This window comes from Monodon monoceros, unplaced genomic scaffold (assembly GCF_005190385.1).
Source record: "Monodon monoceros isolate NGI ecotype Baffin Bay Population unplaced genomic scaffold, NGI_Narwhal_1 Super_Scaffold_13, whole genome shotgun sequence".
NCBI lineage: Eukaryota > Metazoa > Chordata > Mammalia > Artiodactyla > Monodontidae > Monodon > Monodon monoceros.
In genome coordinates this window covers 12,014,779-12,038,254 of record NW_021703769.1, presented here as the reverse complement: position 1 = coordinate 12,038,254, position 23,476 = coordinate 12,014,779, and the positions used below count along the sequence as shown (strand labels likewise).

The following is a 23,476-nucleotide window of genomic DNA, read 5'->3' as shown; positions in this document are numbered from 1 at the left end:
AGGGGGGGGCTTCCCTGGTGGCGCAGTGGCTGAGAGTCCGCCTGCCGATGCAGGGGACACGGGTTCGTGCCCCGGTCTGGGAAGATCCCACACGCCACGGAGCGGCTGGGCCCGTGAGCCATGGCCGCTGAGCCTGTGCGTCTGGAGCCTGTGCTCTGCAAAGGGAGAGGCCACAACAGTGAGAGGCCCACGTACCGCCAAAAAAAAAAAAAAAAAGTAGCAAAGGGAACATGAAATGGATAATGCTACCTCTGAAACATGCCCCACATCTAAGAGCACCTGCTCTTAGATTGAACATGGGAGGTGAGGAAAAGAGGTGTCACAGACAGCCACTAATAAGCTTGAGGACTGGTAAAGCAGAGACCAGGGTCTTCCTGTCTGATTCCTGATTCCACTCCTGCAGAGAGCCAGCCCATCTTCCAGGGGCCCCTGGCCTACCTGCTGGTGGTCCCCAATCAGAATGAGGTGCTGGCAAGCTTTGCTCAGGGTGGCAATGGTGTGGGCCTCAAGGACTTCAGCAGCCTCTTCCAGGATGACGATCCGAGGCTCCACCTTCTGCAGGATCTGGCGATATTTGGCAGCACCTCAAGAGAACAAAGAGAGTTCTCTGAGCGGATGTACTGGACTCGCTGTGCCACTGGGCTTCTGGATTGGTGACCCCTGAGCCTGGGTCTGTTACAACTGAGTCCTCACATTCACCCAGGGCCACGGTGACCACTGGATGAGAATGAGTGCTGCTGGGTGGTCTCCAGAGCATCATCCCCATGTTGTCACTGTTGAGGTTCTAAATGCAGTAGAAGCAAGTGGGTGAATTTCACCAAGAGAACCCTAAACACAGCTTGCTTTCAATAGCTTTTCATGGTATTTTCCTCTAACCTACTAAAGAAGTTTCTCTTTACCTGTCCTAGATAATCTGATAGGCATTGGCAACAGTAGTGAACTCTATGCTTTCTTACCTGTTGTTGTCATTCCTACAACTTGGGCATCTTTCAGGATGTGCAGGTCTTCCTGGAGTCTCAGCTCAGCCATTCTCTCTGCTGATGTGCGGTACTGACGTTCATAGCTGAGGATCTTTCGGCGGGTGTCAGCCTGGTACGTCTGTAGCCACAGCCTGGAGAATGTGAAGAACCAGGGAGAGGAAGCCATGTACTTTTTGAGAAGGTGGAGGAAGCCCCTTCAGTGTGCCCTGTGCATGAAGTGGAACCTACACCCTAGAGGAAGTTACAAGCCACAGAGAAAGGAGAGACCCAGATGTGCAGGCACCTGAGAGTCCAAAATGGCCAACAAAATGATGTGCAGGGAGATGTATATAAGTGGTCAGGAGCTAAGGAAGGAGGGGGATAAAGAACAGAGGTTAACTACTGGACAAGAGCAAGGGACTTTAAAAGCTTCAGGAAGAATTTCTCACAAACTGTCCCTACTCCATTCCTGCCCGAGTCCCCACTCCTCCCCTCACAATTACTTGTAATTGTGGAGAATTACTTGTAACTCTCCACAAGTAAAACAGATCATGTCACCACTCTGCTGTAAAACCTTCCAGTGGTTCTCTTCAGCCCTAAGAGGCCCTGCACAGTCTGGCCCCTGCCCACCTCTCTGACCTCACTTTCTATTTGTCTGAGACACAGCCATGCTGGCTGCCTTCTTTCAATTTCTCAAATATGCTCCCTCCCCCCTCGAGGCCTTTACACCCGTGTGGTCCCTGCAAGCTCATCTACTCCCCCTTCCCAACTGGCCTTATTAATGCCCACTCATCTTAGAGATCCTGCCGCCAATGCCACTTTCCTGGATATCTCAGATCAGATCAGCTCCCATGTTAATATTCTTAGCACTCCTTGCTCTTTTCTGCCTTGGTGTTGATGCCTATTTGTAACTTTTTATTTGTGGAACTAACTGATTTGTCTTCCTGGATAGCCTCTAAACCCTGTGAGGGTAGAACCAAGCGTGTCTATTCTATCCCATGGCTGCATCTAGCACTCAGCTCAGTGGGGTGCTCAATCAATCGTCGGTTAACACTAATATTGAAGATCTGAAGAGCTTATATTCTAGGAACAGGAAAGGAACCCCCTGGGGAAATTACATGGGCGGGCTGGGGATAGGTGGGGGTGGGGTGGGCACAGTACCTATAAAGCTGCCAGCGAGAATTCAGGTCCAGCTGCCAAACATCCTGGATTTCATTGGCCTCGGCCTCAGTCATGGTGTTCAGCTTGCGAAGTTCAACCTTCACCTTCTTCTTCATTTTCTTTTTCTGGCTGCGCTGGGTCTGTGGATATCAATACCAGTCAGAGTCACTGAGTAGAGGTGGGCCTGGTTCTAAGCCCGAGGCGGGGGCTAGAGCACATTTAAAAAAGGAGCTGTCATCTCTGATGAACTTCTCTAAGTGTCTCACACTCTCCCAACAGATAGTTCGTTGCTAAACGAGGGCTCTGGAGCCAGTTTGTCTGGGTTCAAAGTCCCATCTACCTCTTATATGTTGCGGGACCTAGAGTAAGTTACTGAACCTGAACCTCTATGTGCCTCAGCATCCCCTTCTATAAAATGGGAATAACAACAGTACCTCTTCACAGAGTTGCTGGATTGACTGAAGGAGTAAATACATGGAAAGCACTTTAGAAGAGTGCTGGCACTAGTCATTACTGAACATCTTTGACCACAGTCTGCTTCTCATTCCTAAAACGTATGTCATGACAGTAGTGGAGGTGCGTCTCTCTCGTTAAATGCCATACAGGTCCTGCTAAGATGGTCTTAATGCCGTTATATCAAGACAGTACCTTTAACAAGTGGGTAAAAGGCACCATCTTGGAGAAAGTGCTCCCCCCTGGCTCTGCATGAGCCTTTAGAAGGACTGGCATGCCAGATAGATGTCACAATACTATGGACCCCCCTCCGCTTCAAAACCAAACAATTCAACTCCTCCAGAGGCCAGATGGCAGAGATGCCCAATCCATGCTTCCAAGTATTGGGCTCATGATTCTTTCCCTCGCATAGAGATGTTGAACTGAACTAGGAGATCCGATTCAAAGCCAGCAGACTGGAGAAAGCTGCATTCAAAGCTGCCCTTAAAATCCCTTAAATCATCAGTGGGGTTCAGTGTTCTATTGTCAGAGTAAGACGCGGTAAATTCTGAGGACCACTGGGTTCTACCAAAGGAAGGAGCAGACAGAAAGTCTGGGCATTTATACTATTCTGGCTCTAAGAGAAATATCAAATTTCAGAGTGATTGAAGGATAAATATTCCATCCAGTCTACATAGCTTACTTCATTCTGTTTTACTTGAATCCTCTAAAATCTTAATGCACAGACTTGTTTGTAGTTGACAAGAGAATATCCATGAAAGCACCAAGCACTGAGACCGTAAGTGTCTGATCTGACTCATATGTGCTGCGCTTCTCTAAAAGTTCAAGAGAAGCACTTGGCTACCTACTTCCTGTCTTTCTAAGTTAGCATTTCTTGCCAGGGCCCCTCTAAAAGGCCATAATTTTTATACTCTTGGAAACTGGACCTAACTTTTTTTTTTTTTTTCTGCAGTACGCGGGCCTCTCACTGCTGTGGTCTCTCACTTTGCGGAGCACAGGCTCCAGACACACAGGCTCTGCGGCCATGGCTCACGGGCCCAGCCGCTCCGCGGCATGTGGGATCTTCCCGGACCGGGGCACGAACCCGTGTCCCCTGCATCGGCAGGCGGACTCTCAGCCACTGCGCCACCAGGGAAGCCTTAGACCTATCTTATACTAGGATTAGGTTGTAAAAGGGTAAATTAAGCTAATTATGAGGATGAAGTGAATACAGTGCAACAGAAGTGAGTGAAAATCAGGGGCTGCGGTTCTGGTCAGAACAGATGCTCTCAGGCCTGTTAGGAGAGTTACCCACACCCACCTGGCAATAATAACTGAACTCCCATTTCCTACTCTGTTAGGACTTGCAGGGGCTACGAGGAAGTGAGCTTACCTCCCACTCTCCTGCAGCCTGCTCCTGCCCGGCTGCTGTCCCGGGGCCATGGTTGTCTAGCCTCATGGCCAGAAGCACTTTAGCCAACTCCTGTACTGCCCCATTCTCTTCCTTCTTCCGTCGCCGGGGCCTCACCACCTCTTCCTCCTCAATCATCCGGTCTGCTTGAATCAGTTCAGCCTCCTCTGCGATCTCAATCAGCGAACCCTCCTCTTCCCCTTCTTCCTCCTCCTCCTCCCCTTCTGCCTTGGCTAAGAGAGGAAAGCAGTCAGGACAGGGATGGAGACTCTTGAAGCCAAAGGATGAAAAAGGGTACCTATAAGAGCTTAGATGCATGAAGACATTCTTAAGGGGTTTAAGTGGTTACCTTTGGGTAGGGAAATGGGAGGAATGAGAGGGGAGAGAGACTTAGGTTTCCTTGCATATATTTTTGTTACATTTAAAAAATCACATGAATGTATGCCTTTTTAAGGAACGTTTTACTTATGTCAAATACATAAACAAAGGAAAGTATACAACGTAAATGTGCAACTTAAAGGATTATAAAAGTATGTAAAATGAACATCCAAGTACCTTCCACCCAACTTAAGAAGCAGAAAGTTACCAATTTCTTTGAAGACCCTTGTGGGCTCTACTAACCTGAATTCTATATTAGTCATTCCTCCCTTTTAACTTTACCACATATATAATATATATATATCTTCAAACAACAACCATCATCTAGTTTTGACTTTTCTGAGCTCTATATAAATGAAATCATACTGTATATATCAATATTTTCCTATAACTTGCTTTTTTCATTCAGCATGGTTTTTTTGTTTTTTTTTTTTTTTTGCGGTATGCGGGCCTCTCACTGTTGTGGCCTCTCCCGTTGCGGAGCACAGGCTCCGGACGCGCAGGCTCAGCAGCCATGGCTCACGGGCCCAGCCGCTCCGCGGCATGTGGGATCTTCCCGGACCGGGGCACGAACCCATGTCTCCTGCATCGGCAGGTGGACTCTCAACCACTGCGCCTCCAGGGAAGCCCAAGCATGTTTTTGAGTCATACATATTGCTGTATATGCTGTAATTCAATCCTTTTCACAGTTGTATCCATTATCTGAATAGATTGTAATTTATCCATCTGGTGTACAAATGTGGATGGGTATTTGAGTTCCTTCTGCCTTTCTATTATCATAAAGTGGTTTTGCCAATTAATATCGCCATTAGCCTCATAACAGAGTTTCCACTGCTCCACATTCTTTCAATGTGGGATTATATCAAACATTTTAATTTTTGCCAATCTAGCAGGTGTGTAATAGTATATCATTGTAGTTTTAATTCCTCTCATTTCTAATGAGCACTTTTCATGTTTATTGACCATGAGGATTTATTTTGTGATGTGCTTATTAAAAGTCTTTTATCTGTTTTCCTATTAAGCTATTATTTGTCTTTTTCTGATTGATTATAGCTCTTTACTTTTAAGTCCTGCTCTTCTAGTCTTTACCATATTCCACCTTAAGATGTGATTCTAGGTAGACATGCACCTCTTACCTGTATTTTCAGGTCCTGCTGGAGCAACACTTTGGGTGAAAGAACCAACACCTAGACCCAGCCACTCCAGCATCATGGAATGCTTCCAGCCCTGGAAGCAAACCCATTCGCTATTCTGAGGAAAGAATTATTAGTCATGAGAATTATGACAACTAGCATGAGGAAAGGTCTTCTCAAAGGATCAAGAGGTAATTCCCTTAAAATTCTCTTAAAAATGCAACGTTTGGGCAACTGGATCATTTAATATGACTTGCATAGATTTAAAAACAAAAATGTCCCGCCTCTTTTGAAAAAATCAGGAGCTATGGGAGCAATGAGCCTGCATTCCTAAATGGCAACAAATGGCTGAAGTGCGCTGCTGCCACCCCTTTCCCAGTTTGCCTCAGTCCTTGCTACTTCCCAACGCCTCACATCTAGCCTGCTTCAGTCCTTTACAGGACTCTGACTGACCCTTTTAGGCTTTGGGGCTTGAAATCCTGGAAATCACCAACCCATTGATAGTAGAGCTACCATCTCACTGGATTCCCAGCCAACCACTTTACAGAGATCGTGTCAGGTACTTCCCTGGTGGTCCAGTGGTTTAGACTCTGTGCTTCCACTTCAGGGGGCACGGGTTTGATCCCTGGTTGGGGAACTAAGATCCCTGCATGCCGCGCAGTACAGCCAACAAAGAAAAAAAAAATACAGATAGCAGATACTTCTTATAATATCCTTTGAAGGCAGGCATTATTATTATTCCTGCTTGACTGCTGAGGGACCTGAGGATCACACTGGCTCAAGTCACAAGTCTGTGTGACCAGTCTGTCAAGTCCCAGACCCTCTATATGTGCTAGGTTGCCTCGTTATGATTTTGTTTAATTTAACAAGCACTTAGAGCACACTTATTAAATCAAGAGGTTTACAGATATTGACTTGTTTATTCAATAACAATCCTATAAGAATTAAGTTGATCTGTAAGAAACTGCCATTTTTGCAAGTTAAATTTAAAAATATTGGCAATTTCACGGGGTTCAACTTAATGTTATTAGCCGCACTTTTTTTTTTTTTTTTTTTGCCACGCCTCACGGCTTGCAGGATCTTAGTTCCCCGACCAGGAATGGAGCCCGTGTCCCCTGCAGTGGAAGCCTGGAGTCTTAACCACTGGACCTCAAGGCAAGTCCCTATCCCCACTTTATAAAAGAGGAAACAGGAACAAGAAAATTAAGTAACTTGCCTAGAGCAAAATCAGTATTCACATCCAGCAGACTGGCTCCAGAGTCTTGTTTCTGACTAGTATATTCAGCTGCCTTTTCTCACGAAAAGGAACTTTTCACATCACAGCAGCACCTTAGCAGATTATAGCTAATGCTTTGGACTTCTACTTCTGCTGCCAAATATGGGGACAAGAGAGATGCTTGTGCCCCACAAGATGACCCCTACCTGTATTGGTCCATTCATCAGGCTTTTCCAGTGTTGGAGGGAGATGTACTTCTCCAGATGCTGTTCCCGTAGTACGCCACGCATGGTGCACTCCAGGGTCTGGGCCCCTTCATGCAGCTCTTGCTCTGACTCTTTCATTTGTGTCATGATCTATCAAGAACAGAGGGAAAGAAATGATGAAGAAGTATCGTCATGTCCCAAACTCAGTCTCTGCCTTAAGGGAAAACAAAGCTAACACAGGAACAGCCAGTCTTTAACCAAAGAATTAATATCTAAAATGTCTAAAAACCTCCTACCAACTAGTAAGAAAAGGAAACAAATAATACAACAGAAAAGCAGGCCAAATATACTGTGGTAGAGACCTCTCTCTTTTTTCCTTAGTAATAAGAACTCAAAGTTTTGGTTGGGCACAATGCTGCCCAGCTAGAAGATGATACTTACCTGGTCAACAGGCTGTAAGTAAAAGTGCTATGCGTGGTTTTGGGGAAGTAGCTTTAAGGCCCTGGCAGGGGCTGGGAGGGGTGGTGTGCCCTTTTCTGTCCTTTCCCCATCTTGGATTATGAGGGCAAAGATCACACCGTAGGATTACCCGAATGGAATGCTGGAAGGAACCAGGGTCCTTCACAGCTTTGTGGAGCCTCCCTATCTCCCCTGGACTGCCTACCCAGAAAGCCACTGCTATCTTGGTTAGTTCTCCCTTGAGCTACCTCAGATCTCCAAAGCTGGGACTTACACTCATGTAGGCCCTTCGGAGGTGCATGGGGAGGTTGCGGCGGAATTCCCGCTTGTTCCTCAGCTCCCTCAGGGTGAACTGCTTCAGGATTTCACTGTTGCTCCTTCCACCTACCCGCACAATGCTGGTCTTTTGACACTTATAGATGCCTGTGGAGCAAAGCAGAGCATGGCAGAGTTAAGAGGAGCTATGCTGGATTCTCTCAGGTGAGAGCTGTATGTGTTTGGGATGTTGCTGCAGCCGGTCCCTTAGGGTACAAACTGGTACTTACAGGGAACTTACCCCACCAGTGAACAAGAAGGCCCCAGAGATGATGTGACCTGCAGAGCAGTAAAGTGTGGTGCTTAAGAGCACAGGCTTTAGAATCAGACACTTGGGGACCCAAGTCTTGTCTGCACACTTACTGCTATGTAACCTGGGGCAGGTTACTTAAGTTGAGCCTCAGTTTCTTTGTCTGTGATTTGAAGACAGTAATACTTTCCTTATAGGGCTATAGTCTGGATAAACGAGAGAGTATCCTTATGGCTCCTAGGGAGGGCCTGGCCCAAAGTAAGCATCAGTAAACGCTCTCTGTTGTTCACTCGGCAGATATTTACTAATTGCTTACTTTGTGCCGGGCATGTGTTCGTTTCTGAAGATACAGTGGTCAAAACACAGGCTCAGTTCCTCATTTGTTCTCATGTCTCACAGTCTACCAGAGAAGATACATATTAAACATTTTATCATAATAAAACTTAATACTATAAATACATGCTAAAAGTGTATAACAGGGGACCTTAACTAGCTTGGGTGGGGTAGAGATCTAATTTTTAAGGATCTAATTTAAACTGATACTCTAGGAATAAGGAAGATTTAATCTAGGTGAAAGGAGGATATGAAAGAGTGGAAAATAATAGTCTAAGCATTATTTTCCAGAGGAAAAACAAATACTTATTCATTCATTTATGCAATTAGTATTGTTTGAGTGTCTAGTATGTGCCAGGATCTGTAAATATAGCAAGAAACAGGACCAATCCACTTAGTGTTTATAGTCTAGGGTAGAGACACATACAAATAAACTGGTACATATATGCTAATTAAGTATTTGAAGGAAAAAATACAAAAGGAGTCTTAACCTTGTCTGGGGCCAAGAGGGCAAGTCCACATGAAGTGAGACCTGAGGAATCAGCTGGAGTCATCCAGGCTGGATGCATCAAGATGGAGACAGCGGGAGAAAGAAAAAGTACATGCTAGGCAGAGGGAACAGCATGGGCCAAGGGAGAAGCTGGAGGAAGTCAAGAAACTGTAGACAGTCAGGGTTGCTGGAGTTAGAGAGAACAAGGGAAGAGGGAGGAGATGAGGTTCAGAATTAAGCTGGAGCAAACCACACACAGCCTTTCAGGCTGTGGACTTTATCCAAAGAGCAATAGAAAGCTACTGAACTTGCTGATGGTTCAACTACAAATGTCTTAATAGAGAACTTTTTTTTTGGCCACACTGCACAGCCTGCAGGATCTCAGTTCCCTGACCAGGGACTGAACCCGGGCCACAGCAGTGAAAGCCCAGAATCCTAACCACTAGGCCACCAGGGAACTCCCAACAGAGAACAATTTTGCCTACAGATATTACCTTCCAGAAACTGGTCCAAAGCATGATTAGTATAACACACAACCAAGATGGGGAACTTCTGGAGGCTAATTTGCCAAACAGCCTCGTTGGTTAGAAGGGCCTGAACAATTTTTAGACCCACATAGGTTTTGCCTAAAAAACAAGGAAAAAGGAGAGTTAAAAAACTTAGAGACTTTCTAAAAGGAGTAATTATGTACAGCAAATTATTATTATTATTTAAAAATTTAAGGTAATATATTGAGATGGTTTAAAATCCTAAAGCGCAAATGGGTGTGTTATGTCCTCCTCAGTCTTCTGCCCCCAGCCACCTAGTTCCTCTTGGAAGCAACCAGCGTTACTAGTTTCTTGTGTAACTTTCCAGAGGTAGTCATTCTATGCACAAACAAAAACGAATATACAGTCTTTTTCTAGCCTTCCCCCTTCCTTTTTAAAATACAAACAGTAGCAGACTATTTTCACTGTTCTACATCCTGCTTTTTTCACTTAATATAGTTCTCTATCAGTACATAAAAAGAATCCTCTTTTCATTTTTCAGAGCTGTAAGGCATTTTTTTAGCCAGTTTTCTGTTGATGGACATATACATTGTTTCCAATCTCACATGGCAAATTTTTTAGAAATGCTTTTTTTTAAAAATAAATTTATTTATTTTATTTATTTTTGGCTGTGTTGGGTCTTCGTTGCTGAACGCGGGCTTTCTCTAGTTGTGGTGAGTGGGGGCTACTCTTTGTTGTGGTGCACAGGCTTCTCATTGTAGGGCTTCTCTTACTGCAGAGCACGGGCTCTAGGCACACGGGCTTCAGTAGTTGTGGCATGTGGGCTCAGTAGTTCTGGCTCGCGGGCTCTAGAGCGCAGGCTCAGTAGTTGTGGCACACAGGCTTAGTTGCTCCGCGGCATGCGGGATCTTCCCGGACCAGGGCTCGAACCCATGTCCCCTGCATTGGCAGGTGGATTCTTAACCACTGCGCCACCAGGGAAGCCCTAGAAATGCTTTTAATATACCACAGTAGACTTGCCTTTGTGATAGGAGTGAAAAACTCACAGAAATCAACATCGGAGTTAGAGTTATGGGCTCATTAGTAAATGGTCAATAATTAATTGTTTACAAACAGCTAAATTCTTACATTGTGTCAAGCTGAGAAGGTAGCCACTGTCCTAAAAAATACTCAATGTTGAGTGAGCAATACGAGAAAATAAACATTTCAGTACAGCTGAATACTTTTCAGTATAGATAAATAACAATTTCTTGCTTCCTTTTTTTTCTTCAAATAATATGTATTGAGTGCCAAACAGGTGTTAGACACTGGGTTAGGTGCAAGAAATACAATGGTGAGCAAAATAGCCATGGTTCTTATCTTCCTGGACCTGACAGACTTGCAGAAGAGAAAGATAATCACACAAACAAATGTAAAAATCACAAATGTGGGAAATGAGAAATACATGGTACCAAGAAAACAAATAATTGGGATTCTGGCCTACTCAATGAGATTAGAAGAGGCTTCCCTGGGAAAGTGATAACTGAGTAAGAGCGGGCAAGGGGGAATAGGGATGGACTGGTTGGGAGGTTCCTGACATCTTCCAGTGAGTGAGGACAAGGTCTGGCTCCAGCAGTTGAGATAATTACGCAGATTGGGGAGAAGTTTCAGAGATAAACTTGATTGGAACTTGATAATGGTTTGGCTGGGGTGAGGAACAGAAAAGGATAACTCCTATGTTTCTAATTTGGAGGACTGGATGGCTAAGGAGTCCTTCGGAGCAAAGAAAATCTTTATAATTCAATATTTACCCCATCCTCTCCTACTGCTTCCTTCCCCTTAGAATGGATACTTTTCGGGATTTCCACCTCAAAAATGACCCCCTTTGTCACATCCCTCTCAAACTCACAGGTAGGCTGTTTCTTAGTAGCTGTGTGTGTGTGTGTGTGTGTGTGTGTGTGTGTGTGTGTGTGTCAACCTAGCATGAAATGATTATATTACTATACTTGGAGCTAAAGAGTTTCAAGTCAAATGATAACATTAGGGGAAATTAGTTGCAACATGCATATTTTGAAAATACAAACAACTTCTATAAATCAGTAAGAAAAAGAAACCATTCAACAGAAATCTGGCAAATACGAAAAGGCAATCTACAGAAACAGTTATATAGATAGCTAATAAAGACAAGAAAGGATATTTAATCTCACTCTTGATTAAAGAAATACAAATTAACCACTGTGATATACATTCCAGAGGACAATTTGGCACTATCTATTAAAATTACTAATTCACATATTCTTTGATTCAGTTAGGGATTTCTCTCCTGGATATACTCTGCTTCTGTGTGAAATGACTCACAAACAAGGTTATTCACTGACCTATTGTTTGTATCAGTAAATCTTTCCATAGGGAACTGGTTAAAGAGATTATGAGCTATCTATACAATGGAATATTATGCAGCCACAAACAGGAGTGAGATAATACTTATGCACCAGTATGAAAGGATCACCAATGTATTTTATAAGTGAGCAAAGCAAAACACATGCAAAGTGTTTTCTAGCATAGTGTCAAAAAAAAGTGGGGGGAAATAAATATAAGTATGCATTTGCTTGAATATTCATAGACTATCTCGGGAAGGATAAACAGGAAGACTATAACATTGCTTTAGATAAAGGAACTGAGTGGGATGGTGGGAGGAGAGAGACGTGGAATTTTTAAAATATTTGAACCATTTTTTATTAAAACATAAAGTTAAAATTAATAATGAGCCAAAAACTCTAACCTCTCAGATCAGCAAAAACTGCTGATGAGCAAACATTGATAACATACAACAATGCTGGAAAGTATATAAGGAAATGGGAACACTAATTCATTCTCGGTGGCAGTACAAACTGGTACATCCTTTTTCTTCTTCTAAAGCCCTGAAAGCATCACTTTAATTATGCAGATTTTCCCATCATATGGGTGTTTCTTATCAGAAAGAACTTTGCATTTTGTTACATTAATTTTTTATCATGAGTTGCCATTCTTTTATCGTCATTTTTAAAGAACCTCTTCCTGTTTTGTTTTTTATTTTTTAAATATTCTTTTGGGAGGGTAATTTAGCAGTACCTACCCTAACTATTAATGTGAATTCCCACATTAGGAAAAAAACTACAGAAATAATAAGCAGAGTACTCAGAGATAAACACACACAGATACAGATTATGAATACTTATTAAGCACTGTCTATGAAACCAAAAAAAAAAAATCTTGGTGCATTCATGCCATGAATGCAGGCATGGTAAAAAAGAGTGAGGTATATTTCTAAATGTGACTGTAGTGTAAAGAATGTAAAAATATCTGTACATGTTATATACATATATATAAGCTGTAGGCCAATATATAGAGCATAATCTTGTTTTTGTTATTTAAAAAATAGGAAAAGTGTGCTATGTAAACATATAAATACCCATAAAGACACAAAGATATATCAGTTTTAACTTTGGAAAACATCTCAAAAGACACATGTCAAACTGCTAATAGCAGCTATCATCTCAGAGGAGGATTAGAGAGTGGCACACAGGGAGGAAGATGTAGGGAGGTATATTTCCAAGAGAAGAGAGAGAGAAGCCAGGAGCTGGCTTCTAGACTGCCTGAGTTCTAGTCTTAGGTCTGTCACTTGTCATCTGTGTGAGCTTCAACATATTATTCAACCTGTCTTTGCCTTAGTTTTTTTCATCTGTAAAATGGAATGGTTTCTACCTCACAGAGTTGCAATGAGTTAACAGATGCAAATCATATACAGCAGTATTTGGTGTCCAGTGCTATTATATACCTGATATTACTTTACTTAAATTTATATAAGATCAAGCAAATTAATACAGCCTGCAACGGAGCAGAAGTAATGCATCTCCCTAAGTCTGACCCCTCAGCAGTCTTACTACGCATACCAATGGATCCTCACTGGAAAATCACTATGAGAAGCTGCTTTTTCAACAAGTTCAATGCCCATTTCAGGGGAATGTTTTAAACTGAGACATTCCAGAAACCTAGAGTCAAGCCTCCCTTGCCTATCTCATAGGGCAGATGTCATGTGCTCTGAAAAATTTTCTCTTACCTGTTCCAGGAGGTCCTTGAATAATAGCCAGTTCTCTTGTGAGAGCAAACTGCAAGGCTTCCATCTGGGAGTCATCGAGCTTCAGGGTTTCTTTTGAGGGCCACTGGCTGGGGTCTAAGACATTAACTCTGGAATGTCTCAAGCCCTCAGTATTCCTCAGAGATTCCCCAGTGGCAGAGGGATTCTTTATTAAGGGAGTGAAATCATATCTGCCCCCCATTAGCAAGTACCTTGGCTCCTTCACATAAGAGTCACATTCCACGATGTTCCTCTGGAAGGGGACGTCTTCCTCTTGGACTTCCTGGAGTCCTTCCAGGACGTGCCTATAGGCCTCAAAGTATGCAGTTGTCTCCACCATGAGGAAAGAGTCAGAGGGCTGGACATCTGTTAGCAGCTGTTGGCTCTGCTCATTGAAGCAGAGCTGGACAATTCCTCGGCAGAGATCTTCCTGCTCCCGATTAGACACGGTGGCAAAAAGAAACGTCTCAAAGTTGTCCTTGGACATGCACACCAAGGACCCATAGAGCAATCGCTTGGAGTTCTGCCAGCGAACAAACTTCAGTGGTTTTGTGTCAAATTGCACCTTGTAGACAATGCCTGTTGACGAACACACGGGGGTGATAATCCTGGTATCAAAGTAGATTCGGATGTCATCAAACTTTCTCTTCCTCAGGCCTTGGTCTTCAAAGCTTTGGAGAAGTTCCAAAATGCCCTCCCGCAGGGGTCTGACAAAATCCTCTCGCAGGAGTCGGAAGTGGGTATCCAGATAGATAGCAGTGCTGTCGTATTTTCCAGAAATGATGTTGGGGCGAAGGAATGGCCTCTCATCCAAGTGCACTTCATTGTAAGTGGGGTAAATGGGCATGGTCCGGTAGCTCTCAACATGGTCTTCTGCCTCAGGCTGCACGAGAGTGTAGGTGTCCACTCTTAAAGTGCCCTCTCGTCTCTTTTCCTGCAGATGTTCGATGATGGTCTGGACCTTTTCCAGGTTCTTCTCTGTCTCTTCTCCTATGTCAACACCAGAGGCTCTCAAAGCATTAAGAGAAGCTGGCAGGAGAGAAATGAGCATGGAAGTTTCCTGCACAGAGCTGGCAGGGAAGACACTTACAAGGTCCTGGAGGAGGGAGATGATGTTGCTAATGTGTTCTGGATACTGGTTTCGAACATGGGGGATGGATTCAGTGCTCATCCCTACCACATAAGCCGGCAAGCAGACTTTGAGGAATGTGGAATTCTTCAATATGCCCAGAACATGGAGAACGCTGTGGCGGTCCATTTTGGAACTGCAAGCCTTCCGAAGAACTTGGCAGATGAGCTCAAGGAAGTTGGACTTCATAAAAGAATGAGACAAGAGCTCCTTCAGTCCTAAACTTGTGGCAAGTGTGATGACCACCTCAGAGGGATCTTTCTGCAGAAGACTTTCTAGGAACTTGTAGCCCAGTTTCTTCACCTGCTGTGGCTGTTCTGCAGGCTTTTGGTGGGGGTTCCGCCACTGCTGAAAGTTTTCACCGGATCGTGGTGGTCTGCGGTTCCTTCCCTCCTGGTTGCCACTTCTCTGCCTGGTGTCATTTTCCTGACCATGTCTTTGGCCTCTAGGTTCATCATTGGCATGCCCCTCCTGGTTTCTCCTTCCCTGATGTGGGTTCCTGCCCACTGCCCCAAACCTCTCTTCTCTTTGCCGATGAGGAACAGGATGGTTGTTGGCCCTAGGATGCCTTCCGGGCTGGTTGGCTCCTCCTCTGAGAGCACTGGCCGGTGGATTATCGGCCTGATTTCTAGCTCTTGGTGGTAATTCTCCATCCATAGGCCCTAAACACAATGGGAATTTTGGGTAAGCACAATGATATGGACATACTTTCATTTTCCAAAACAACTAAGGAGCTTAGGTTTTATCTGGAGAGAAAAAAGGTTTCCGACCAAGTCGTGATAAATATAAACTAGTTTACAATGGTTGTTGTATATATTACAAAAATACTGTTTTCTCAAAGGGTGCAAAAGAAAAAATAAACATTTGTTGAGTGCCTAATACATGATAGAGGATAACTACTCATTTAATCCTCACAAGCTGGGATTATTTCAGAGGCTCAAAAAGGTCATCTCATTGCTTTCAGTCTCTTGGCAGTGCCGAACAACAGTGAGAGCATGAGTTTCACAGCTAAACAGACCTGGTTCAAACCTTGGTCTAGGTACTTCCTTACTGTATAACCTTGGCTAAGTTGCATAATTTCTCTAAGCTTCACCATCTGGGTTGCTGTAAAGATTAAATGTTTATAAAATGCTTAGTATACTACCTGACACATAAAAAGCTCTCATTAATGTTAATTACTAACAGAAATACTAATAATTTTTTATTGGGAATACCCTACTGATCTCTAGGGCCATTCGTTCTGCCTCTAAACAATTAGGTCATAGGCAACAGAGACGTCAAATGGGATAAAACCATAAAGGGAAATGCTTTTTGAACCTTCCTCAGCATCAGATGGCAAAGGGGAAGGTAGGGCTTCCTTTACCAAGATGTTTTTGAGCCAAATAATAGATTGTGAAGGAAACTGAAAAATAAAACTCAAGTTCTATTTCAGGAAACTGAGAAATGAAACTCAAACTGTGATTCAGGAAACTGAAAAATGAAAATTAACTTTTCCTCCTTTCTGCAGCACGAGTTCATTGACCTAGTACTTACCTATTCCCAAGCCTCACACAAGGAGGTGTGGGGAAAGGGAGGAGACATACCCAGCACACACAGGAAAGCTAACATCATCCTGTGGCTGAAGCTGAATTTGTCTTCCTTGATCTGCCACACATTTCATAAGTGACCTTGGCCAACATACCCAAGCCCTTTTTGTTTCAATTTCCTTTTCTCTAAAATTGATTCTAAAGCTGACCCAACTTAGCAGAATGACTTGGGAGATTTTAAGAACAAACAAACAAAAGAAGGCTGTATGCCATGACTGGATGATAACAAATGTTATGAAAGTTTCAAATGCACATCATATTCAAGATGATTGTACCATTTCATGCCATCAGATCCTAAATCCACTAATGTACATTTCCTTGTTTTGTACGTTGTCGAGAAAATTTTAATGTGACAAGATAAAGGAAAATTTGGTAAAATATAAATACTGTAATACTGAACTTTAAATTTTTATAATTGTTACTTTTATATTTACTTTTCAAACTCCCAAGACATCATAAGAAAGTCCTACTTTTAATAATCTGATCTGATTAGAAGACTCAGTGTTTTGGAAGAATGGAAAATTGTATCATTTCTCATCCTTTCAACATTCACATAGCTCATAAAATAAAGTTCTACAGTTCTTCCTCATTCGTTCCATGACTGATACTCAGAAGACATGTTGCAAACTTAGGGAAAGGCAAGAATCCATTCAGTTTAGTTTCGTTTTAGAAAGTTCTGAGCAAACAGAATAATCACTACAGTAGAGTGATGCTTTCAGAACTAACTTTGCTTTGGTGCCTAGGACTCTAGACATGTACTATCAAATACACGGTGACTAGCTATGTGTAGTTATTAAGCATCTTAAACATGACTAGTCTGAATTAAGATGTGTAAAATGACACATGGAATTTTAAAGACTTAACAGCAAAACATGTTAAATACCTCATTAAAATTTTTTATATTGATAACATCTTAAAATTATAATATTTGAATATTTGGGGGGAGTCAATACAAATATTATTAAAGTACTATGAACACTAATTAGAAAAGGTATGTGCACCCCTAGGTTCATTGCGGCATTATTTACAATAGCCAAGATACAGAAGCAGCCTAAGTGCCCATCAACAGAGGAATGAATAAAGAAGGTGTGGGGTGTACACAAACACACACACACTATATATATACACATACATATATATATAAAACGGAATACTACTCATCCATAAGAGAATGAAATCTTACCATCTGCAACAACATGGATGGACCTAGAGGGCATTACGCTAAATAAGACAGAGAAAGACAAGTACTGTATGATTTTACTTATATGTGGAATCTAAAAAACCAAAGAAATGAACAAACACAAAAAAACAGAAACAGAGTTATAGATACAGAAAATAAATAGGTGGTTACCAGAGGGGAGGGAGGTAGGGGGAGAAGATAAATAGATGAGGCAAATTAAGAGGTACAAACTTACAGTTGCAAAATAAATGCATCATGGGTATGAAATGTACAGTGTGGGGCATATAGTCAATAATTATGTTATATCTTTGTATGGTAACAGATTGTATAACTAGACTTATTGTGATTATTTTGAAATATATAGAAATACTGAATCATTGTGTTGTGTAACGGGAACTAACATAATGTTGTAGGTCAATTATACTTCAAAAACAAAGTCATAGAAAAGGAGATCAGATTTGTGGTTTCCCGAGGCAAGGAGTTGGGGGAGGGGAAAATGGATGAAGGAGTCAAAAGGTACAAACTTCCAGTTGTAAGATAGATAAGTACTAGGGATATAAGGTACAACATGATAAATGTAATTAATACCATTATATATTATATAGGAAAGTTGTTAAGAGAGTAAATCCTAAGAATTCTCATCACAAGGAAAAAATTTTTTTCTATTTCTTTAATTTTGTATCTATATGAGATGACAGATGTTCACTAAACTTATTTCAGTAATCATTTCATGATACATGTTTTTATGCTGTACACCTTAAACTTACACAGTGCTGTATGTCAATTATATTTCAATAAAACTGGAAAGAAAAAAAACTCCAAGAAAAGTACTATAATAGTAAAATATATTCAATTATAATAAAATATTATTTGGATATATTGGCTTAAATAAGACAAATACCAAATTTTATTATATTAATATTAAGTTTTTAAAATGTAATTACCTGTTTCTTTTTGTTTTTAATGATGCTACTAGAAAATTAAAAATTAAGTTTTGGGCTTGCATTATTTCTACTGGATAATGCTCCTCTAAACCAGTTACTTCCGGGGACTTCCCTGGTGGTCCAGTGGCTAAGACTCTGCGCTCCCAATGCAGGGGACCCAGGTTCGATCCCGGTCAGGGAACAAGATCCCACGTGCTGCAACTAAGACCTGGCGCAGCCAAATAAATAAATATTAAAAAAAAAACCAAAACAGTTATTTCCATTTCTGACACCTCAACACTACCTTTGCTAAAGTGAACTGCACCCATTTAGAAGCTCTCTTAAGGAAAGGGGACGGTCATCTAGTCTGAGTCATTCATGTTGTAGCTAGGGAATAAACCATTCTCTCTTTTTTTTTTTTTTGGGCCATGCTGTGCGGCTTGCAGGACCCTAGCTCCCCAACCAGGGATTGAACCTGGGCCTTGGCAGCGAAAGCATCAAGTCCTAACCACTGGGCCATCTGGGAATTCCCAGGAATAAACCATTCTTTACTTGAGAGATGCAGTCTATTTTGGTGGGCCTGCTCATTCATAAGTAACTCAATTTCCTTCCCATTACAGATTTTCTTCAACTTACAACTGGGTTACTTCCCGATAAACCCACTGTAGCTTGAAAACATTAAGTCGAAAAAGCATTTAATACACCTGATCTATCAAACATCATAGCTTAGCAAAGCCTACCTTAACATGTGCTCAGAACACTTACATGAGCCTACCGTTGGGCAAACTCATCTAACACAAAGTTTATTTTATAACAAAGTGTTGAATATCTCATGTAATTTACTGAATAACGTACTGAAAGAACAGGATGGTTGTCTGGGTACAGAATGGTTTTAAGTGTATTAGCTGTTTACCCTTGGGACAGAGTGGCTGACCGAGAGCTGCAGCTCACTGCCGCTGCCCAACATCACAAGACAGTATCTTACCCAGGAAAAGTTCAAAATTCAAAATTTGAAGTATGGTTTCTACTGAATGCATATTGCTTTTGGACCATGTTGCAAAGTCAAAAAATCATAAGTGGAACCATCATCAGTCTGGGACCATCTGAAGGTAGAAACCCTTGCTCACCTCTGTGGTTAATATGAGGATTCCTGGGTCGGGCCTCCGGACAAGGTCTTCGGTCCTCCATGTCTGAGTCACCTGATTTCTTCCACGTTCACGTTACTTTCAGTTGTCTGGAAGTCTGCACAGGTTGACAGTTATCAGTGCCTTTTGAAATACAGCATCCAGCAGGAAAAAAACCCAAATAGTATCAAGCTAATCCTTTCTACCTTTACATCTTAATGATTCGTTAATTAAGAGTCAAACACAGATTTTAATCATGTGCATAAGTGTTCAATTCTGCGAATGCTCAATTGTGATACAAAACACTAAATTCACAATTTAGGATCAAATTCCCCCTTCCCTTTATCCTTGTACTTTCTTGGGGTTAAGGGAGTGTCATCAATTCCCATTCAAAACTCCTGTTTGGTTTATGCCTTTAGCCAAGATACTTAACCAGTTGCTAGGTTTCACTTTCCTCTCCTATAAAGCAAACAAATATTGTTGCCACGACAGAAAGAAGTACATTTTTATTAACCCCCAAACCATGTATTTACCATTCCATCCAGCATTTATACTATATAATACTCTATAGCTTACAGTACTCTATAGTACATAAATAATTAGTGAGCAGTTATCCCTATACTACTCTTTGGAACACAGCCAAACTGATTAAGTCCTCCGCTCTATTGAATCAAGAGAAAAAAATTACGTTTCAATAACCAGGAGGCTTAGCATCTACAGGATGCTGTTTCCTCAGGACAGCTAGATATCTGCAGTTCTTTCCTTCTCCTCTTTCTTCTATCTTGATGGTTTTCGACAGTAGTCCTGTAAGAGAAAGAGGAAGCCCCTTATAAGGAAACTTCTCCATCCTACTCATACACATCATGTGGGCTGGGGCTAGGGAAAGAGTGGCTAACTGAGAGTCCTCAGCAAAGGGACTTTTTCGACTGTCCCTTTCACTGAGTTTTAAAACATTCATAGTTGGAAACTGTAAATAGATCTGGCATTACATGAGGAATAGCTTTTACCCTCATCAGAGAAAGGAGTCCCTTTCCTTCCTGCTGGGAATATTTTTGGTGAATCTCATCCCTCATCTTCTCAAACCCAGCTCTCATGGCACAGGTTCAATATTTAGAGAGTTTTTTGTTTGTCTAATTAGAAAAAAATGCTCAGAGAAAAATTCCTTCTTCCTCTTGTTGAATAGAAACTCACAAATTTTCTGGGATAAAAGAAACAAGAAAAGAAAAAAGAAAGGCAAGGAAAGGGAGGAGCAGAGAGGAACAGGAAATGCTACCACAAAAGCAGAATCGAACGGGTTTCTTTGGGAATCAAGGCCTATAAGGGCAGGATGAAGAAAATCAGTGATGGTCAAGCTGCTGTAGTGGTTAAATTAGAGAGGAATATTAATTACCAGGATGGGATGAAAGAGGTTAGAGCTGGGTTTCAGGGGGAAGTCTCCAGGGTCCTGAGAGAGTATAAGAAAGGATGGAGGAGTCCCTGTCACCCAGGCGCCCAGCAGGTCCTGATGGAGATACTGTAGGGTCAAGGGAGAGCCAGGGCTGTGTGCGGCAGTGAAGAAGGTGCCAGGGCAAAGCTGAAGCGGGGAGCCGCTGGGGAGGTGGGGGACAGTGGAAGAGGTTTGGGGGCCTCAAGGAGAGGGTGGGGCGGAGCTCAGCTGGGGGCTGTTTGCTAAAGTGATGAAGGCCTGGAAACAGGAGTGGGGAGTCTAGGTGCGGAGGGTGGTTGTAGAGGATGGGGATGAATGAGGTGATGATGGGAGCTGAGGACGCTGGAAGATGAAGGGGGAGCTGTGGCAGAAAATGAGGATGGAGATGGGGGGACAGAAGAGAGCTAGGTGATGAGGCTGGAGGCGGAGGTGGTGATGGAGGCGCTGAGGGGGCTAAGAGGGGCGCTGAGGAGAGGGATCAGGGGCTCAGGTGGGTGATGGGGGCGCTGAGAAGGTGACGGGTGCTGAAGCGGGTGATGGGGGCGCGGGGGCTGAGGAGGTGGCGGGGGCGCTGAGGCGGGCGTCGGGGCAAAAGTGGCAGTGGAGGGGCGGCGCGGGCGCCGGGGGTCGCGGCGGGCGGGAGCAAATGCGTGACCGGGGCGCGGGGCGGGGGTCGCTCACCGGGCTCCAGCGCGTCCTCTCTCTGCCAGCGAAGCCGCCGCCGCCGCCGACTGGTGCTCGGACTCGGGCCCAAGCAGGTCAGCGGCCCCGCCCGGCGCAGCTTACTTTCGGTTTCCTTTCCCCGCAGACACTGGGAAGGCCGAGGGGCCGGCCCAGAGGAGGAGGGAGGGGAGCAGGAGGGGGCCTGGGACGGCGAGCGAGGGGGCCGGGCCCTGGCGCAGCCGGCGCCTCCGCCCTTAGGCCCGGCAGGGGCGGTTGGACCCGCGGGCGTCGCCTCAGCTCCCCGCGGCGGCGGGGCAGGCGGTCTTGGGCCGGCGCCGCTGAGGGGAGGGGACTGCGGGGGGCGGCTTAACGGCACCCGAGGCCGTTGCAGGCCTCAGCCGTACCCAAAGGAGCGGGGACCCAGCGGACAGCTTGGTGCGTGTGAAGCGCGACATGGCGGCGAGGCCGACGAGCCCGGCTGGCCTCGTGTGCACCGGGAAGGGGCGGGGCTAGTGTGGCCTTGACAACCATTAGGCCTCCTCCGCCTGGGCGGCGCGGCGACTACATTTCCCAGAGGGCCTCGCGTGGCGCGGCTTGGGGGGCGGGGAGGAAGCGCCTCGGGTCCAGTGCGCAGGCGTGAGCCCCCTCTGGTTATATAAGGGAGGCTTTGGCGCTTCTTGTTCTTTTCCGCCCTTGGTGCTGTCTGTTCTTCGCCTTAGCTCCTCTGTTTCTCTTCCCGTGTCGTCCCATCCCGGCAGCCAGGGTTTATTACTGTATGTGGTGAGTGGAAACCTCGCTTCGAGATCTCTGTGCCTCTTTTTCCCTTTTTTGTGCGGTCGCCCCTACCGGTGGCCCCCTCTCCTCGTGGTTGCCTCTGCTCTGACTCTAAATAGGCCTCAGCGCCTTTGGGGAGATCAGTTAGAGCTGGAAAAGCCCGCGCCTTGTGCTCGGGCCTGAGGAGTCTTCGGCTGGTGTAAATGATGACTTCACTTTTTTCCCCGTCAGATCGACAATGCTGATGTCTTTGAATACTTGCCAGTTAGTTCTGAGACACCGGCCTCAAAAACGCTTCCATGTTCTCTTCTGACTGTGGGAAGATGGCGCTTGACGACCTTTCTTTGTTGGTTCGCAGGTTTGCGCGATCACAGCATACAGAATGGATCTTGGAGGAAGGGGTCCCTGCTGGGCCTTCAAGGAAACCACGTGTAGACATGAACAACCTTCAATCTCCTGATCTCTGGAGTAAGCATTTGTCTTTTGGCCTATTGTAAGAAACGCATGCTCTGAGGAGCCTCTTAGTTTGCTAGGCAGCTTGGAGGGAAAGAAAAGATGATTAAGGGCAGCCAATTAGCATATTTTAGTTACTAGGTTTTCTTTGAGGTGTTCTGGGTGCTTGGTTTTATTATAATTCACAAAAACATACCTTATTACAAAGTGAAATAAGTGAATTATCTCTTGAAAATGAATAGGTGTTAAATTTTAAATGTCTTTGTAATGCTCTTTAAGGCACATTTTCAGATGCCATTCCTTCACTTGTTTCTTAATAAACAGCTTTCTTTTATACTTAAGCTTCCAAGTGGATGGATAATGTGATGACATTTCTTAAAAAAATTTATTGGTGTAGAGTTGCTTTACGATGTTGTGTTAGTTTCTGCTGTACAGCAAAGTGAATCAGTTACATGTATACATATATCCCCTCTTTTCAGATTTCCTTCCCATTTAGGTGTGATGACATTTTTAAGGAAAGCCAAATGTGTTTCTGTTGGCCTATTTGCTTTAATTACCAACTCCTTAACTGAGTCCAGAAATGCACTTTAAGGGTGGGACTTCTTGGACGAAGTGTTCCTTAAACCTTGCTGTCCCAGAGTATTAAGTCGCGTTTTAAGTGATGACATCTTGCATTAAAGTGTAACATCCTAACACATAGTCGAAACCCTGCAGTCACCTAAGTAAAAGCCAGCCATTTCCCCACAATTCTTGCCAGCCACGCTGGCCTCTGTCAAATGTAAGCACAGAAGGCAGAGGTATTTGTCTTAGCTACTATCTTATTGCCGAGAACAGGACACAGAAGTGCTGAAATACTGCATGAAGTTGAAGGTAGAGAAACAGATGAACCAA

The 23,476-nt window shown here is 43.7% G+C and overlaps 1 protein-coding gene, 1 long non-coding RNA gene and 1 other non-coding gene across 4 annotated transcripts in view; 2 read left to right on the top strand and 1 right to left on the bottom strand.

The window, feature by feature from the left end:
* The window catches only part of ZNFX1 (zinc finger NFX1-type containing 1), a 27,811-nt gene extending 5,998 nt beyond the window's left edge, over window positions 1-21,813 (bottom strand). Inside the window, exons 1-12 of one of the 2 annotated variants that reach the window (XM_029220579.1) lie at window positions 21,377-21,813; window positions 19,958-20,073; window positions 19,273-19,387; window positions 13,310-15,118; window positions 9,238-9,369; window positions 7,630-7,778; window positions 6,897-7,046; window positions 5,478-5,592; window positions 3,946-4,196; window positions 2,121-2,260; window positions 957-1,111; window positions 439-584 (exon numbers count right to left, since the gene is read on the bottom strand). In XM_029220579.1, coding sequence (XP_029076412.1) covers window positions 439-584; window positions 957-1,111; window positions 2,121-2,260; window positions 3,946-4,196; window positions 5,478-5,592; window positions 6,897-7,046; window positions 7,630-7,778; window positions 9,238-9,369; window positions 13,310-15,118; window positions 19,273-19,333 — 3,108 coding nt within the window. In that variant the 5' untranslated portion in view covers window positions 19,334-19,387; window positions 19,958-20,073; window positions 21,377-21,813. The remainder of the gene's footprint in view (window positions 1-438; window positions 585-956; window positions 1,112-2,120; window positions 2,261-3,945; window positions 4,197-5,477; window positions 5,593-6,896; window positions 7,047-7,629; window positions 7,779-9,237; window positions 9,370-13,309; window positions 15,119-19,272; window positions 19,388-19,957; window positions 20,074-21,376) is intronic. The other variant, XM_029220580.1, reaches the window with a different exon arrangement.
* Window positions 21,814-22,019: 206 nt separating this feature from the next.
* Window positions 22,020-23,476, top strand: part of LOC114893741 — an 8,352-nt gene continuing 6,895 nt past the window's right edge. Inside the window, exons 1-2 of the long non-coding RNA XR_003793002.1 lie at window positions 22,020-22,138; window positions 22,491-22,600. This is a non-coding gene — a long non-coding RNA (uncharacterized LOC114893741). The remainder of the gene's footprint in view (window positions 22,139-22,490; window positions 22,601-23,476) is intronic.
* LOC114895086 lies at window positions 22,326-22,416 on the top strand. The gene has a single exon (XR_003793399.1). It is a non-coding gene; the product is annotated as a small nucleolar SNORD12/SNORD106 (small nucleolar RNA).